This window comes from Acipenser ruthenus, chromosome 7 (assembly GCF_902713425.1).
Source record: "Acipenser ruthenus chromosome 7, fAciRut3.2 maternal haplotype, whole genome shotgun sequence".
Classification (NCBI taxonomy): Eukaryota; Metazoa; Chordata; class Actinopteri; order Acipenseriformes; family Acipenseridae; genus Acipenser; species Acipenser ruthenus.
The window spans coordinates 57,242,939-57,258,709 of NC_081195.1; the positions used below are offsets into that span (position 1 = coordinate 57,242,939).

The 15,771-nt window shown below is 35.7% G+C and overlaps 1 protein-coding gene across 2 annotated transcripts in view; it reads right to left on the bottom strand.

The window, feature by feature from the left end:
• Positions 1–324: 324 nt before the first annotated feature.
• LOC117415946 (semaphorin-3A) overlaps positions 325–15,771 on the bottom strand; it is a 184,677-nt gene continuing 169,230 nt past the window's right edge. For both annotated transcript variants that reach the window (XM_034922194.2, XM_059027367.1), the window contains 11 exons: positions 11,813–11,955; positions 10,802–10,916; positions 10,635–10,704; positions 9,337–9,481; positions 8,840–9,059; positions 8,106–8,197; positions 7,176–7,217; positions 6,276–6,433; positions 4,383–4,450; positions 3,262–3,407; positions 325–2,307 (listed from right to left, as the gene is read on the bottom strand). In XM_034922194.2, coding sequence (XP_034778085.2) covers positions 1,852–2,307; positions 3,262–3,407; positions 4,383–4,450; positions 6,276–6,433; positions 7,176–7,217; positions 8,106–8,197; positions 8,840–9,059; positions 9,337–9,481; positions 10,635–10,704; positions 10,802–10,916; positions 11,813–11,955 — 1,655 coding nt within the window. In that variant the 3' untranslated portion in view covers positions 325–1,851. The remainder of the gene's footprint in view (positions 2,308–3,261; positions 3,408–4,382; positions 4,451–6,275; positions 6,434–7,175; positions 7,218–8,105; positions 8,198–8,839; positions 9,060–9,336; positions 9,482–10,634; positions 10,705–10,801; positions 10,917–11,812; positions 11,956–15,771) is intronic.

Below are 15,771 nucleotides of genomic sequence, written 5' to 3' on the forward strand. Positions count from 1 at the left end.
TGGTTTCACAGAAAAAAGGCACATCTTATTTTTTAACCAGATGGTTTTTCTTGGTTCTGTTTACCAGCTTTAGTGATGACTGGTGACTTTGGGTTTAGACTTAATTAACTGACAGCTCAGATGGCTGGTATTTAGCAGATGTATTGCTCTATCTGACTCCACCTTTGTGCTGACATATAATCAGCTTCACAGTTTCCCACCCCATGTGCAAAGACAGACAGTGTAGTTAAACAATCTCAGTAGGAGTCATCTTAATATTGTTCTTCTTGGAGATGAATGGCCTCAAAAACTCTTGTATGGTGCCTACCCACTTATCTACAGTAATGTTTTTTTTTGTTTTGTTTTGTTTTTGCAACAGTGATTTATTACATCAAGTCGTGATGCCTTGGCTTTTATGGACCTTTTTACATCTAATGGTGTATAACCACAGTCATTTATATTTCTACTGGGAACCACTATGATAACATTTCATCTTTCTTTTTCCTTAATAAGGGCATATACATACCGTAGCTGTAATGAGGTGGTGTTACATTGGAAATATACACTCCCAAAATATGTAAATTTAAGTCATAGGACAGTTTAACTTTTTCAACTCTGTGTTCTCACAAATAAAACTAAACTAAATTGGAAGTAAAAGTCAACTTGATTGGTATTTGCCTCACAGAGAATGCAAGCTATTTTCTTTTTGTCATTCATATATAAAAAAAGATTATTTGTTGGTCCAGTTCTCTAATTAAGTTCTCTAGTTATTTATTAGGATTTCTGTGACTAAATGCACCCTGTAAAAAATTAATCACCTGACCAATATTTATTAGGAATAATAAATTAAGGAATACATTTTTTGGCTTGATACATAGCACCCCAGGCCATACTGCCACACATGAAAAAAGAAATGGATTGCAATTATATACTTTATCAGATGGTTTCACAGATTAGCACTAGTCTTGGACTACCTTACCTAAAATAACATAAGGTAGTCCAAGGTTAGCACTAATCCAGGTCTTTGAAACCAGCCATGCATGGCAGTCAGCTTTTAGAAGTGTAATATAATCTGTGAAAGTGTATACATTTAAAAAATACGTTATTTATATTGTTTTGTGTTGTATCACATAGCCTAGACCTTTTCAATATTTAGCTATTGTCAGTAAATCAAGCAAAAAAGCTCAGAATAGTTAGAAAAATATGTCTGAAATAATTTAGAAATGTATCTTCTAAGGAGTACAATTGCACAGAAATGAAATACACTTACTGATGTTTAAAACAAACAACAACGTTGGGTTGCAGTAGTTTTTGTAGGAAGGCAGGATGATATACATATTTAACATACATTATTTTAGACACTTTTTAGATAGAACTCTACAAAATAAAAATAAAACACACCTTTCACATGGAGTTTACATATTTATCAGTGTTGGAAGAGCTTATTCCGAAAGAATTTGTTAATGAATCTTATCACATATTAGGAGATAGGGTAACATCTATAAACTATTGCATTAAAAACAACAGAAAGGCAAGCAGAGAGATAATTATATTGTCAACGTTGATGGTTAGGTTATTTAATTGTACAGTGTTAACAAAAGTCTGAGCTCTATAGTTAGCAAAATGTCAAATATCGTTTTTGCTGTAGAATATTTACAGGAAGTCCAGTCCAACTGTCAGTTTCCATTCTTCCATAATGGAGAGCATTCAAAAGATACTAACACATGGTGGTTCACTCAGTCATTACCATTAAACCATTGTGCAAGTCTTTACCAATCCAATGAACTAAAATCAGGAGTATATTGCATTTGTTTCCAGTTGAGTGCCTATAAGAGTCTACTTGGATTAAGTCTGTGAAATGCCACCCCAAAATCAGACACTTCTTGGTGACCTCTCAAGTTCATGGGTCCTCCTGTTTCTGCCTTTCTTGTTTTCCTGAATGTGTTTCCATTTGTTAGCATTAACTTGGGCATTGGATGGTCTTTGTTTGCGTTGCTTGCGGTCCCTTTTCCAGACCTGCTCACAAAATTCATCCATGGTGTTGAGGTTTGGGTGGTTGATGAGGGACATGAAGTCCCTGTACCAGACTTTCTGATTCGGGGGGATAATGACATGGCCTTCCTTTGGTTTTGCTGCCTCACCATCCTCATCCTTGTGCAGAAGTTCCTCTAGGTGTTCTGTGTCTATGACCTCCAGGGTGACCTTGATCAAGGTCTGCATGAATCCATGTTCAACAGTCTGACAGTAGTAGATTCCTGAATATTGCCTCTGAAGGCTGCGTATGAGTAGACCTTGCTCTGTTCTGATGAATCTGTCATCTGCTTTTATCTGCAATTAAGAGTTAACATTAGTGCACAGAAACTTTGGTAAGACTATTTGCTACCAACAATTTTTATTTTACTGAACAGCACCGGGCTTAGTGAGTGAATTTCAGCTTTGATAATTTCTAAACCAAACCTAATTCACACTGACTCATGGCTCTTGTGACCATTAAATGGTTCAGTCTCTCAGATGTTTGAGGCTCATACGAAATCCACTGGACCTTGAAAAGTGCTACATAGAATGACTCTATACCAAAAGCATAAAGGTTAGAGGTCATTCTCTTAAACAAATAGCCACATTGCTGTATTTTCAGCTGTGAATTTGATCCTAAAGAGGTATTTGCCCAATCATCCATAGCAAAGCCTTATATACCAACTATAATGTAGACAGGGCATTGTCTAACTTTGAATAAATAATAAGCCATTCATGTAAGCCGATGTTGGACATTCTACTCATGTGTAAGAAAGTTTGATGTTGTTAGGCTACTGGTATTAGTAAAGCTTAAAAGCAATATTAAGCTTCAAGTGAGATTTTAATTGCTTTTTTTTTAACTATTAATATTTTATGGTATTTTGAATCACTCTGAGACATTCTTGATTCTGTTGCTCCAATATTGAGTTATTATTTCTGTCTAAGACTAGGACCAAATCAAAACTTCGACAACCAACCAATCACACTTAACCAAACAGTATTTAATAGCGTTATCTTTTTTTTGTAAGTATCTTATTTCTTCTACTCATAAAAAGAAAATGTTATTAAATACAGTTTTGTTAAGTGCAATTAGCGGGTTGTCAAAGTTTTGATTTGGTCCCAGCCTAAATCTGCCTTTACCTTTGTCTGGAACATCTTAAATTATATTGTCATATAATTTGGTGACATCAGAATTACTGCATAATCCCATACTGTGAATCATAAATATTGAGTAACATAATACTGGGGGAAAAAAACAAACCCTTTTACCTCATCCTTCCGGTCTTCATTCTGTTTGTGGAATTGCCAGTAGACAAGGGCACGCTGGGATTTTGGGCTACACTCCAGGAAAGTGCTACTGTTCTCCACCCCATAAATAATCTTTTCTTCCAAATTCCCTTTGCCATTTAATTCATCTGTAGATGAAGGAGACACATCAGTATTTTTTGGTAAAAATCAATGCTAAATAACCTCTTAATGTCAACATAGTTAGGGACCCAAATCTAAAATATATAAACACCACAGCAAAGGATATCTGTGATATTTACTCAAATGTAAATATTGCCTAGGTTTCCTCTAAATTAAATATCCCAAATTGTGGATATAGGGTAAAACCGTCAGCTATTTAGAAAACTAGATATAATATAGTTGTTAGCATGAATATGCTGTATTCAGTGGCTGTTGTCAAATGAAGAACTTTAAAAACCTCTGCAGTGTGTTTCTGAATTAAAGTTATAGCAGCACAGCATGGTGCTCTGGTGGTGTCAGTTTACAAAATAATGAGCTGGCCCTCAAGCTTTCATACATGAGAAACCAGTGTGTGGTCTCCTCCGTCTGGGTGGCTAAAACCTGCTCTTATAGAACAGAATTCAGAAAGACAAATACACAACTTAACAATATAATGAAGCAAACATCCCTTATCTAAGCGTGTCAGGATAAAATTGCTGCTTGACAGTGTGCATCTTTCAAGAGGGTTATCTAAAGACTCTAAGCCAAATGCAATAAATAAATAAATGCCAATATTCTATTCTACAGAGACTGAAGTGCAGTGATAGCGATATACAGCACCATTGCTGCCATTTAATGTCAATAATGTCAAATAGACTGCTGATGGCTGATAAGGGCATAATGTCTTTAGTGGAAATAATGACATGAACAGCATTCTGACTGGTAACCAGCTAGGACTGGCCTCTTTTCAGTTCTCCATGCTGCAGAATGTTCTTATTAAAATTACTTTTATGCATTCATTCAAACACTCAATCCTAAATTATCAGGTCAAGCAGACAAACATTTTGGCTAAAGCCTTCACAGGTATTATCATAAAGTTTTACATACCTTAATCTTTAAGGTAAAACTTTATTCATGTATATATTTTAAATAAACCTTCTTACCATGATGTTGAAGGTCAGAACACTGAGTGACAGGGTCCCCATTTCTTATATCCTGTCTTCTTGTACGTCTAAATTAAAAGGAAAATATTAAATATTAAGATATACATAATTACACCTACTCTTAACTGAGAATATGTACTGAGAATGCAAATCCTTGCATGCTGTTGACTAATCAGTCATTACGTGTCGATAATTGCTGATCCATTCAAATCACAAAAAGACTAATACATTGGAATAACATAAAAAAAACATGAAGCTACTGTTGCTTTGATGCCTACTGCACAATGCAATGTATTGTCATTATTAAGTTATTTTAGATCCAAGGTCACTTGATGTCATGCTTGATTTCATTCTCTTCAGCCCTGCATTTACTAGTTTGTAACTGTAGCAGGTTGTAGCAGAGGTTTAATGTTCTAATCAATACATGGAACTAGCGATACCATCTTCTTTACAAGGTAATGCATCTCCCTTCAGGCTGCTGCGGACAAATGTTAAGCAGCCAGGAAAGTGAGGTGAGGCTACGAAATTAAAATCAATAACCCAAATGAGCATTTACTGGTAGAAGGCTATATAATTAAGATCAAGACAACTTCAATAGCCCTCCCCCCATAGATTATTACAGAAGCTTTTCACATACTTTCTGATTGAGCAATGGCTTGTTCATTCATATACAAAGTCAAATGAATAAAAAAAGGCTAATGGTTAAACAGTCAGATAAACTCTTTATTTGTTATGTGTTTCTTTTAAAGCATCTATAACATTAAAGGGGGGAATACACTTATAGTCTAATATTATATTAGTTGTACCCTGTAAGTGTCTTTTTAGACTGTTCTGGTGATTTTTATGGTGTCCTAAAATGTTGTCTTGGTATTGTGGAAAAAATAAAAGGGAAACATGCGTAATGCAGAAAGGTCCAAAATCTTAATTTCAAACAGACCAATCAAAAGAAGGAAAAGAGCTTATCCAAAGGAATCTTCATGATGCACCATAAAGTGCCAAGTTTTACACATCTGAAATTTAAGGAAATACAGATGTATGACAGACGGAGGTATGGAATTGAATGCTGCTGTTTGAATTTGTGTTTTCTGACAGGCGTGTCTTATACTTTTACCACCCAATACTTTTTATTCAATGTAGATGATATAATTATGATGATATGTGAATTCTAGAACAGTTTACCTCAATAGTTTTGTTTTAATAAATGACTTAAGCTTCTTTAATGAAATATAGCTCACTTAATTGAGCAAATTAGAAAAATCTGTACTTATAAATCTGTCCTATGTTTCCAATAAAGTTTGCCAAGAAACATATAATCACAAAGAATGACAAACACAACTAGCATACTTTGCCATTCCTAGTAAATTCTCCTTTAAAGTTTTTTAGTACACCCTGAGCCCCTTTTTGGCATGCGAAGAAAGACATTATTTGGGTTTTATAAGAGTCTATGTCTATGGCATTTTCATTTTGGGAAATTACATGGCTGAATTACATCTAAACAAGCTCACAGTATATGTGTATTGTATATACAGTATAGACAGGGTGATTACGTTGATAAAACGGTAAACTTACTTTCAAATCACCCTGTATATATAGGCCTAGATATAAAAAATGTTGTGTCCTGTCTTAAGACTTGAATGAATGCCAAAGCCACTGGCAAATCCAGTAACTTCTCTATTCCCACATATTATAAAGTAGCTGTGAAATATATCTCTGACATGTCAAAAAATTTAAAAGAAAAGACAATTTGTCAAAAAAAAACCTGTGAGCACATTTTCTAATTTTTTTCTGCCACAGGCACCACCTGTAGCACATTCTAACTATGAGCCATCGAAACTGCATTGCTTTAATTAGCACGGTCAGTATGAATTCCAGAAGCATACAAGCACGTCTGACCTCTTTGATGTGGGGAAGTAGCGGGAGCATTCAGTTCCATCCCAGGCACAGTAGGGGTCTCTAGCTAAGCAGCACTCGGCACAGGCCTTTCCGTAGACATCACACCGGTGCAAGGGCATCTGTGAAACTCCAATTGCTGAGCCAAGGTATAGCTGTTGCTGTAAAAAAGAGTAAGATTATTATTATTATTATTATTATTATTATTATTATTACTTTGTCTATTTATACATTATTATAGTGGGTATATGCATTTACTAAATAAATTGGCCTTTATGTTGTGATACCAGCAGGTTGTAAAATGCAATAATGCTTGCAACATTGATGTGGTCACTGTCATGCTCATCATCAGTGCTTTATCATCAACCCCAAAAAGCCCTTTCCCTTAAAAATCTATCTTTATTTGAATATGGCACTACGATATTTCACATACAACTCTTGACCACAAAGGAACAATGTTTAAGGATAGATCTTTATGCCTATTTAATACTTTATGCCTACAAAGACATTTACAAGTAGAAAACCCAAAGTCCTTATGTAACCAACAGCCATTCCAGGGTGACTAATTCCAATCATTAGACTTGCAGTAAAATAAAACTAGTGACAGGATATACTGTAGGGGAGCCGGACATTATATTTCTGAATTGAATAAACCTTATATTGAATGTTACTAAAAAGTACAAGCAGCAAATTTATAAGAAGAAGAGCACAGCCACTGTCTCTGGCTGCAACGAGTTCCATTTAACTTTTTCATGAAAACTAACAAAACATACAATACTGCTATTACAACTACTACTTATTATATAACAACAACAACAACAACAACAACAACAATAATAATAATGGGATAGCTATAATACCCTAAGCTGTCTGGAATCAGCAGCCATTCAAACCAAAACTTACCTGTTTTGTAGAAATATCCATGGCTGTAATGGCAATAGGCTCCTAAAATAAAGCAAACACATCTATTAGCTTCATGATTTTACAATCACCACTTACATTATATCATATAGGTATACTGGGTTATGTTTCCCTCAGGTACTGATGCTTCTTGAGTCACTCTACAGGAAAACAGGAAAGCTACCCCCTAAGTGGAACTGGTAAGCAGTCAAGCAGAGAGTAATGCTAAATGTGACGGATCAATACATGACAATGACAATGCCAAATGGGATAATTACAAGGACAAGCAGAAACATAATCAGTTGTGTTCCATGTAAAGTATGTGACTATCAATAAAAGTGTATTGTTTATGTGTAAAATACTGTATTTCACTTGTGTTCATATTTTAGTGCAGTTACCATGCACAAACTGAATGCATTAATTATATCTGAAGTACTGATTTAATAAAATGCACTAAATTCCTTTATTTGTACTTTATTCGCATATACATAAGAATTTCCCTCTATGTTTCTATTTGCCTCTTGAATGTTGTTTGCAACCCGACAGCCCTCAAAGTCTTTGTCTTCACCACTATAAATAATATCTCATTCGTCCGCCTGTTGACGAAAGACTCTGTCCACGATTAAATCAAAAACTGAGGCGCAGCTATGGTATAGCTATGGTAGCCCCATAAACATTGCTTTATTACAGACCTCTTTTTGTTGAGCACATTATTGTCCCACCATGTGGAGCTGTGCTACTGAGACAAACATACAGACTTCAGAGTCTGTACATACTTGTTCTATAACCACAATCATAAACTGTGTATGTACCAATACATAGTGCACATCAAGTGAGACTTGCACTTGAATGCTGGCAGGTGACGACAACACTAAAAACATAACCGCTGTTTACAACTCGACAGGTTAATTGAAGGTGCATGACAACACTTACCCTGAACACAGTCATTTCTTCTAGGAGGACTTCCTCTAGGTCACGCCAGGTCTCCTTGGGAATCGATACAACCTTTAGAACAGTGCCAACATCTTTAAAACAGAATGGGGACATATTAATGAAGGAACACATTACATATCTCTCTACAGTATATGTAATACCTGATAGACTATTATGCCTTCAAAAGTAATATCCACGTTATGACATAATAGATTCACTCTTTTTGTTGCTGTTATTTTATAAAGCAACCAATACATTTAATTTATATCTTAGAAAATGCTGCCACAAAGTCCTGATATGTCCAAATATCCTGCACATGTCTAAGTATAATGTCCTTGTATCAAAAGATAATGCATGTGATAGGATGGTATGTTTGAACAAAGCCCCAAATGATTTAGGGTCAAAGGTAGTATGTCTTAATCAGAATGGTAATCGGGAGCAGGACCCTACAAACAAATGAGGGTACAATCTACAAGCTAGATCAGCCATATAGTACCTAATGTTTCAAACAAAGCCGCACTGGGACCCCAAACAGATTGGGATTACCATGAAAGTGGAAGATTGTATTACTTTTATCAATTCACTTTGTTGACAGATGCAAAATGATTGGACAAAATATAAGCCACTTGTTAAAATATTGGTGAATATTGACATATTCAGACATGATCAACAAAAATATTGGTTGGAAAACTAAATTAGTGACAGATGCAGTAAACTGTAGTAAAGACACATACCTGTTCCAATGAACAGGACATCATATTGTCCATCTTCTGCATCCACACGATCCACAACTATCTGTGTGAACTGGTAGTCTACATCAGTCTTGATGATGATTGGTCGGTGGCTTATTGGATGGACAGGATTGTACATGGCAGGGTGGCTTCTTGCAAAAGTGATGACATCATCAGGCAGGTCTTTCGTAGAATCAAACCCTCCAAAGGTTTTACTTGGGCACTGTGAGCAATATTTTTTTTTAGAAAATAATGTATATATTTAACTGGATGTGTACAAACTAGATAAGCAAATATATCATAATAACATTTGTACTTATAAAAAAGAAAAAAATATATAATGTTATTCTGGTTTAATGGCTTCCCTTTATTTACATCTGAACAACACACACAAAAACTCCACCCATTTTTTATCCCATTAAGAAAAACTTGATATCTAGCTGCAACTAGGTTGTGTGCACCCTCCATTGTTCTATGTGTACCTCTATTGTTCTACTTACAGTTCCAGGTCGTGGGTAAGGTACCCTCCCCTGGAATGGTACCCACTGGTAATTGGGGCCGTCTCTGTGGGCATAGGGGCCCAAGAACACTCTCCTCACATCAGACATGCTATACATGCATACTGCTGACCCTTTGAAGATATTGCTAAAAAAAAAAAAAAAAAAAAGAAATCTATTAAAGTCATTAAGAGCAAAACCTGATTAAAGAAAAGACTAATCTAACTGATAAATTGCCTGCTCCATACAATTAACACCGCGTATTGATCAAGACACTGGAAAGTGCATGTATTAGAAATTGCTTAATTAGAATTGAATTACCCAAGCATTTCCTGTTGTCACTCAAACAATGGCCCCATTTAAAATATGGCTCTGCATGCTAAGGGGTTGATATAAACCTATACCCCGCCAGGATGAGTCACAGCAGTATTGTAAGAGCATGCTACATGGGAATTACCCTGGATTGCATCAAAGTCTGTGGTTATCCAGAAGTTACCCATGCAAATAGGTTTATTCATGTATATTCCCAGGTGCTGCACAATAAAAATCCAGCTATTGCAGTGTATATTCAATTCTGGTACTGGTAAAGGAGCCAGTGATAATTGTTATTTTCAGCAAGTCATTTTTTTAACTATTAAAACTGTCAGGATTACACATTAAATTGGCAAAATACAGTTCTGTGTGACCAAAAACTATTGAAAATTCCAGTGTTCAAACCACCCTCAGGTAAGTCTTTTAATAAAACACATAGAACATCAAAAAGGGACCAATATATGAACACACTACTTATTGTTCAAATTGGGTACCAATTGCACCAGTATTAAAAATAAAAAAACACATGAAAACACTTTAGTACAGTATATGCACTGTATAGGCCTATCCCATGCCATTGGTGCACATCTGCTGTTTTCCATGTGGTTAGCTCTCACCTTGATGAGCACTTAAATTATAAAATTATTGGCATAATACCTCTCCTTTCTTACGTGCTGCAGTTTCACATATGGTGACCCTCAACAAATGCATGGTTTCTGTCTAAAAGCAGACCTGTGTTTCAAGCTAACAAGATTTTCTGCAGCCTTGACTGAAACTTGAATAGTACTAAATGGAATTGGCCAATTTCTCAAGAAGATTTGCTAGCTGCTGTAAATGTATTACAGAGCAAATAAAGCTCTCTAAAATGTACTAGTGCAATTGGTTTTCTGGAACTTTTTAAACATATTTCTTAGTTATAGTGTATAGTTTAAATAGTATTAAAACATAAGCTTAACAATAAATCCAACAATAAATAACAATAAATCTACCTGGATGTTGTAAACACAGCATAGATTAGTGGATTCTTAGGATCCTTGGAACTCATTAGGAAGACATCCTCTGAAAATAATAGCAGAATCTCAGTTTATCACGGGTGATCAGTATAAACAGTATGCATATATTGTATAGTGTAAGGTATTCTTGCATATATACTCACGGAGTTCATCAAAGTGGGTGTCAATGCCATTAGAGCCAGGCACAGAGCAGATTAACCGTGCTTTGAGAAAGGTTGTCCATTTGTTAACAAGGCTTCGGTGGCCTCCAAAGTCGTTCTGAAAAAAAAAAAAAAAAAACATTATAATATTCAGTAAAACATCATAATTTATATTCATTAGGTTGTCTACTAAAGAGTTTAATGCATCCCTGCAGTACCATGTCTAGCACCTACTGAGCAATCAACATATTCTAAAATTGTAATGGTTGTTGTAACTGATGCATACAGTAGAATGTTTTGTAGAAGGCATTTATGTCTATCAGACCATGGTGTAAGTATTGTAATATCAAAACACAGGAAAATGTGCCAAGACCCCTGGGTGTATTTACAGTGGTAATCTGTGGTATTTTTATGAGGGCTCTGCTGAGAGTAGGAATGCACTCACTGTGCTGCTCCTTGTCTCGCTAATCATGTGATACTCAGAAATGGGAAAGAGGAAGCTAATAGCATTGAAGCCGTCAGCGAGTCTGAAAACCGTGGAAATCACGAATGTAGTTATTGCCAAATCTGTCCTATTTTCTCCCCTTTCCCACCAAATTACTACTGAAATACCACTGCGCTGTATACTTTGCTAGTGATAAATGATAGGAGAGACAAGACTGCAGCAGCTGCCAATTAAATCACAGCTGCAGTGTAAAATGACCCACTCTTGGATTAGCAGCATGCACTGGCCTTATTGGTATTCAGTTTCTCAAGTTTAAATTCTCTTCATCATCATCGATTAATATGAATCCCAGGTCATATTGCTGCTTTGATTTAAAAGCACACTGCATTCTCATGGCTTAGGTTTTAGGTCCGCTGTGGGTCCTGACCTCCAAGGGGTTAATTTGCAAAAGAATGATCCGGTAGCATTGCAATGCAATGCTTTGCATGCCAAAAGCCTTAAACACTTTTACATGTTGGTTTGTTGTTTTTTTTTTTTTTAAACGTGAATAATTATAATATGTTTGTTACCTTGCATAGCTGCCCTATCCTGGCATGGGTTGCCTTCCCAGAGTGCTCGCCATCCATTGCATTTTCACGAAAAAATAAATAGATTTTATCATCTTCAGGGTTATCGCTCTCAGGGATTAGGTGGGTACTTACAAATCTAGGATCTGAAAAAAAAAATGTTTGTGTTTATTAACTACAGCAGGCACATTATCTTAGTTATCTTACAGTTGTCACACAATAATTATCAACAAGTAAAATCCTGTAGTTTATGAAGATGTTTATTACTACCACTAATAATAATTAATAATTATATTTTTTAACAATAATATATATGTGGAGACTCCTTAGAGGAGGCAAGGGAGGCTGTAGATCCTCAAAATTTCAGGGAAAAAAATAAATACAAATAATATATATATAGATGTTAAGGGCGATTCTAGTTTTGCCCGGGCCAATCTAGTTTCGCAAAGGGCTTCTGGGCGAATCCCGAAGTTACCACTTTTTTTCGGCACTCGCCCACTTCCAATCGGGTGAATCTAGATTGGCCCAGAACTTGAAGAAGACGACTGAGCGAAACCCATATTTTCAACAGTTTTCACTGAATTTCAGGGCTAGCCCAGACGAGTCTAGTTTCGACCAACGTTTCAAAATCGATGCTGGGCGAATGTGGTTCGCCCATGCCATTAATTTGGGTGAGTCTAGTTTCGTCCAAACCTTCAACATCGATGCTGGGCTAATTTAGTTTTGCCTATGAAAATTATTTGGGCAACTCTAGTTTTGCATTTCTACACTATCCCTTGCCAGCTTCCAAGTGTGTGTCGGGGTACCTGCCTCGCCTCCACTTCTGACAACAATGTAGCGACTGTGTTCTGGGTTTCCAGCGGCGGTGCAGAAAAGGCAGGACACCAGGGCTGGTTTTAATAGCGGTTAAAACCACTCTTTTTATTAGCTGTCTCTCCCAGAAAGTTAAAAGTCAAAAAGTCTCACGCGCAGGCAAACTCGCCAGACCACCTGGTTTCGCCCATAACATATACATGGGAAATGTAGTTCTGAGAGGTCCATGTGGGTACATGTGAAGCCATCTTGAGGCAGAGAATGCAATTTAAAAGTTTAAATAAAGTGGTCAAAATGTAAAATAAATAAAATAAAATTAAAACAATACACACACCTTACATAACAGTTGTAGCAACAAATGGGAACATGGAACCAAATAAAATAAAAAAGGTCCTTATGTACCCTTTATCAACTTTGTTCAGAAAATATTTTATGCAACGTATGTTTGTGACGTGGTCTTGAAATCTAAATGCTAAGTATGTATGTTGTATACAGTGCCTTTTTAAACATATGCTGACAGTGTGTAACAGTTAAGTATATTATAATAAACTATGATGGGCTACTGTTTTCTTTTCTCTGTTGGCTAGTGCAGAAAATGCATTTAACAGCCGAATTGGGGTAAAACCTGTTTAGACGGCACTTGCAGATTTCTTGATCTACCCGATGCTCTGGACTTGCATGACCTAAGCACCGCGTTACTGGATCCTCAGCTGATGCACTATCCTTGCACTATTGCACTACTAAGAGGTCATTGTAGATATAACTTGTTGCAATCCTAACTTGCATCCTAGCTCATATTGTATTGTAGTATTATTTGCACTTAATGTAAACTATACTGTATTTAAAAATACATTTAGCATTGTAACCCTGAACAGTACTGCCCTGTAACAACTATAAGTCACCTTAGATACAGGAGTCTGCCAAATAAATAAATTATTATTATTATTATTATTATTATTATTATTATTAATAATAATAATAATAATAATAATAATAATAATAATAATAATAATAATAATAATAATACAATAGGAGCCATGACCATACCGCCTTACAACCTGTTCTGCAGTATAAAGGGCCGCCTTATAAAGGAGGAGGACTGCATATATATATATATCAATATCTCTCTCTCTATATATATATATACACACACACACCTGTACATACATACATACATACATATTGTCCCTTCAGCCATCTTTGAACAATTTACACAAGAGCTGCAATTATATATTGTACTAAAAATGAGAAAGAAGATGATTATATGTCAGCTGTGCTAACTATTCTAAACCCACATGCCAGCATTTTAACACATTAAAACACTGTGACATTTTTCAAAACCCTAAAACAAACCACTTTGTAAATATAACAGATGTGATATTCATGTGGATGAAGTAGATATGACCACCGTTTCATATATTTTAACCACTACCATCACACAGTAAAGGTGATACAGGCTCTTCGGGGGTTCATATTAAATTAAGCAGCTGCAGCAGGTTTCATATCAACCATGACATCATTTAATTTTACAAATTAACATGGTTGAAGGTTAATCAACTGTTAATGTTCTTTGAAGCAGCACAGAAGCAGTGTAAAAAAATCCCATGAAAGCATATTGCCTGGTTAATGAAAATCGTATTGCATGTTCAATCAAAAAGGACTTGCGAGTTGCGACACTCTCAAAAGATAAAAAGAAAACAGAATGTGGCCCGGAAATGGTTTGCATACTGCCTCCAAAGAAAACATACCTAATTAGGCATGTATGCTTTATAAAAAATGGTATGCCATTTAGTTGGACATTTCTTATTATTTACAGAACAATGCCCTTTTCAGTAGCATGCAACATGGGTGGTATTTTCAGTACAAGCTGTGAAAGCTAAACACATTAATACTTCTTCACTAATAATAAATATGGTCTAAAAAGGGCCCATTCAATTTGAATTGTAGTCTTTTTCTGTGAGTTTCTCTTAACAAATGTAATATTTATTTATGTAAGCTAAAATTGCAAGTCTATTTTTAATACATAGAATGTAAGTAACAAGCATTTATATAAAAAAAAAAAAAAGCAAAGGAGAATGATGAGGGTTTTTTTAAATTCTGGTATTTAATATTAGGGAGCTGGGAGAAATAATTGGCATTCGTAGACCATTTTCATGGACTATAATTGGCACTGAGCCCCCATAAATAACCAGATATTCAGTAATGCTTTGGAGATAGAAAGTTTCAAATTCAAGGACAGCATGAACTCCAATTAAACCAGAACAGTACAACAGTGGAAAAACTACAAAATAACAAGACATTGTCCTTACTATAGTAAAGTATGTGAAGCCCATATGGCTATGCAAATGTTCTGTGAATGGACACAGTCTACTACTTTTTCATGTAATTCTAAACACTCCTCAACCCAACCATTCCAATTCCTCGAATCCCCCAAGCTGCTACAGCTTGGCCACACTTAACCTTTATTTTTTGCTCTCTAAAAAAACATTAAGAGACATTTGTTTAATTTCATTCACCTCCTGAGCCATTTGGCAAACATGACTCTCATGTGTGCCACGCTGGGCCTTTTTCTATTGAGCTCACTAATCTGATTGTTTTTCCACTCTAAATATTTTAGGTCAACAATCGGTCTGCCTCCAGAAACTAATTAATTTGCAAACAGACCACAGTTTTCACAAAGGGAGAGACTTGAAGAGCTATGTCAGCAGAGCTGGTCACACCACTGCGACACAAACTATCGTGGCATCTACTCCAGGCTTAATCTCCCTGACTAACTCCCAGCACACACACATACATACATAAACTCAAATTACCCAGTCAACAGTAAAACCCTATTGAGCAGCAAGAGAAAAAAAACAAACAATGAAAGTGGAGTCCAAAGCAGAAATTGTTATTGACAAGACGAGTACCAATTAAACTGACTGAAACAAGTAAACGTTCTCAACGCATTAGAGATACTCAAATTGTATTTATAAAATGTCAGCATGTTTTTCTCTCCTTTCTAAAATTCAATAAATTAATTTTGATCATTTCAGATATGCCTATTGTTAGTCAGATGTTCATAATCGTCAAAAGATCATAAAAGTACCGGAAAACTGGGTTCCATCCCCTCTGATATATCAATGATTTAGCAAATATACGGCCACATG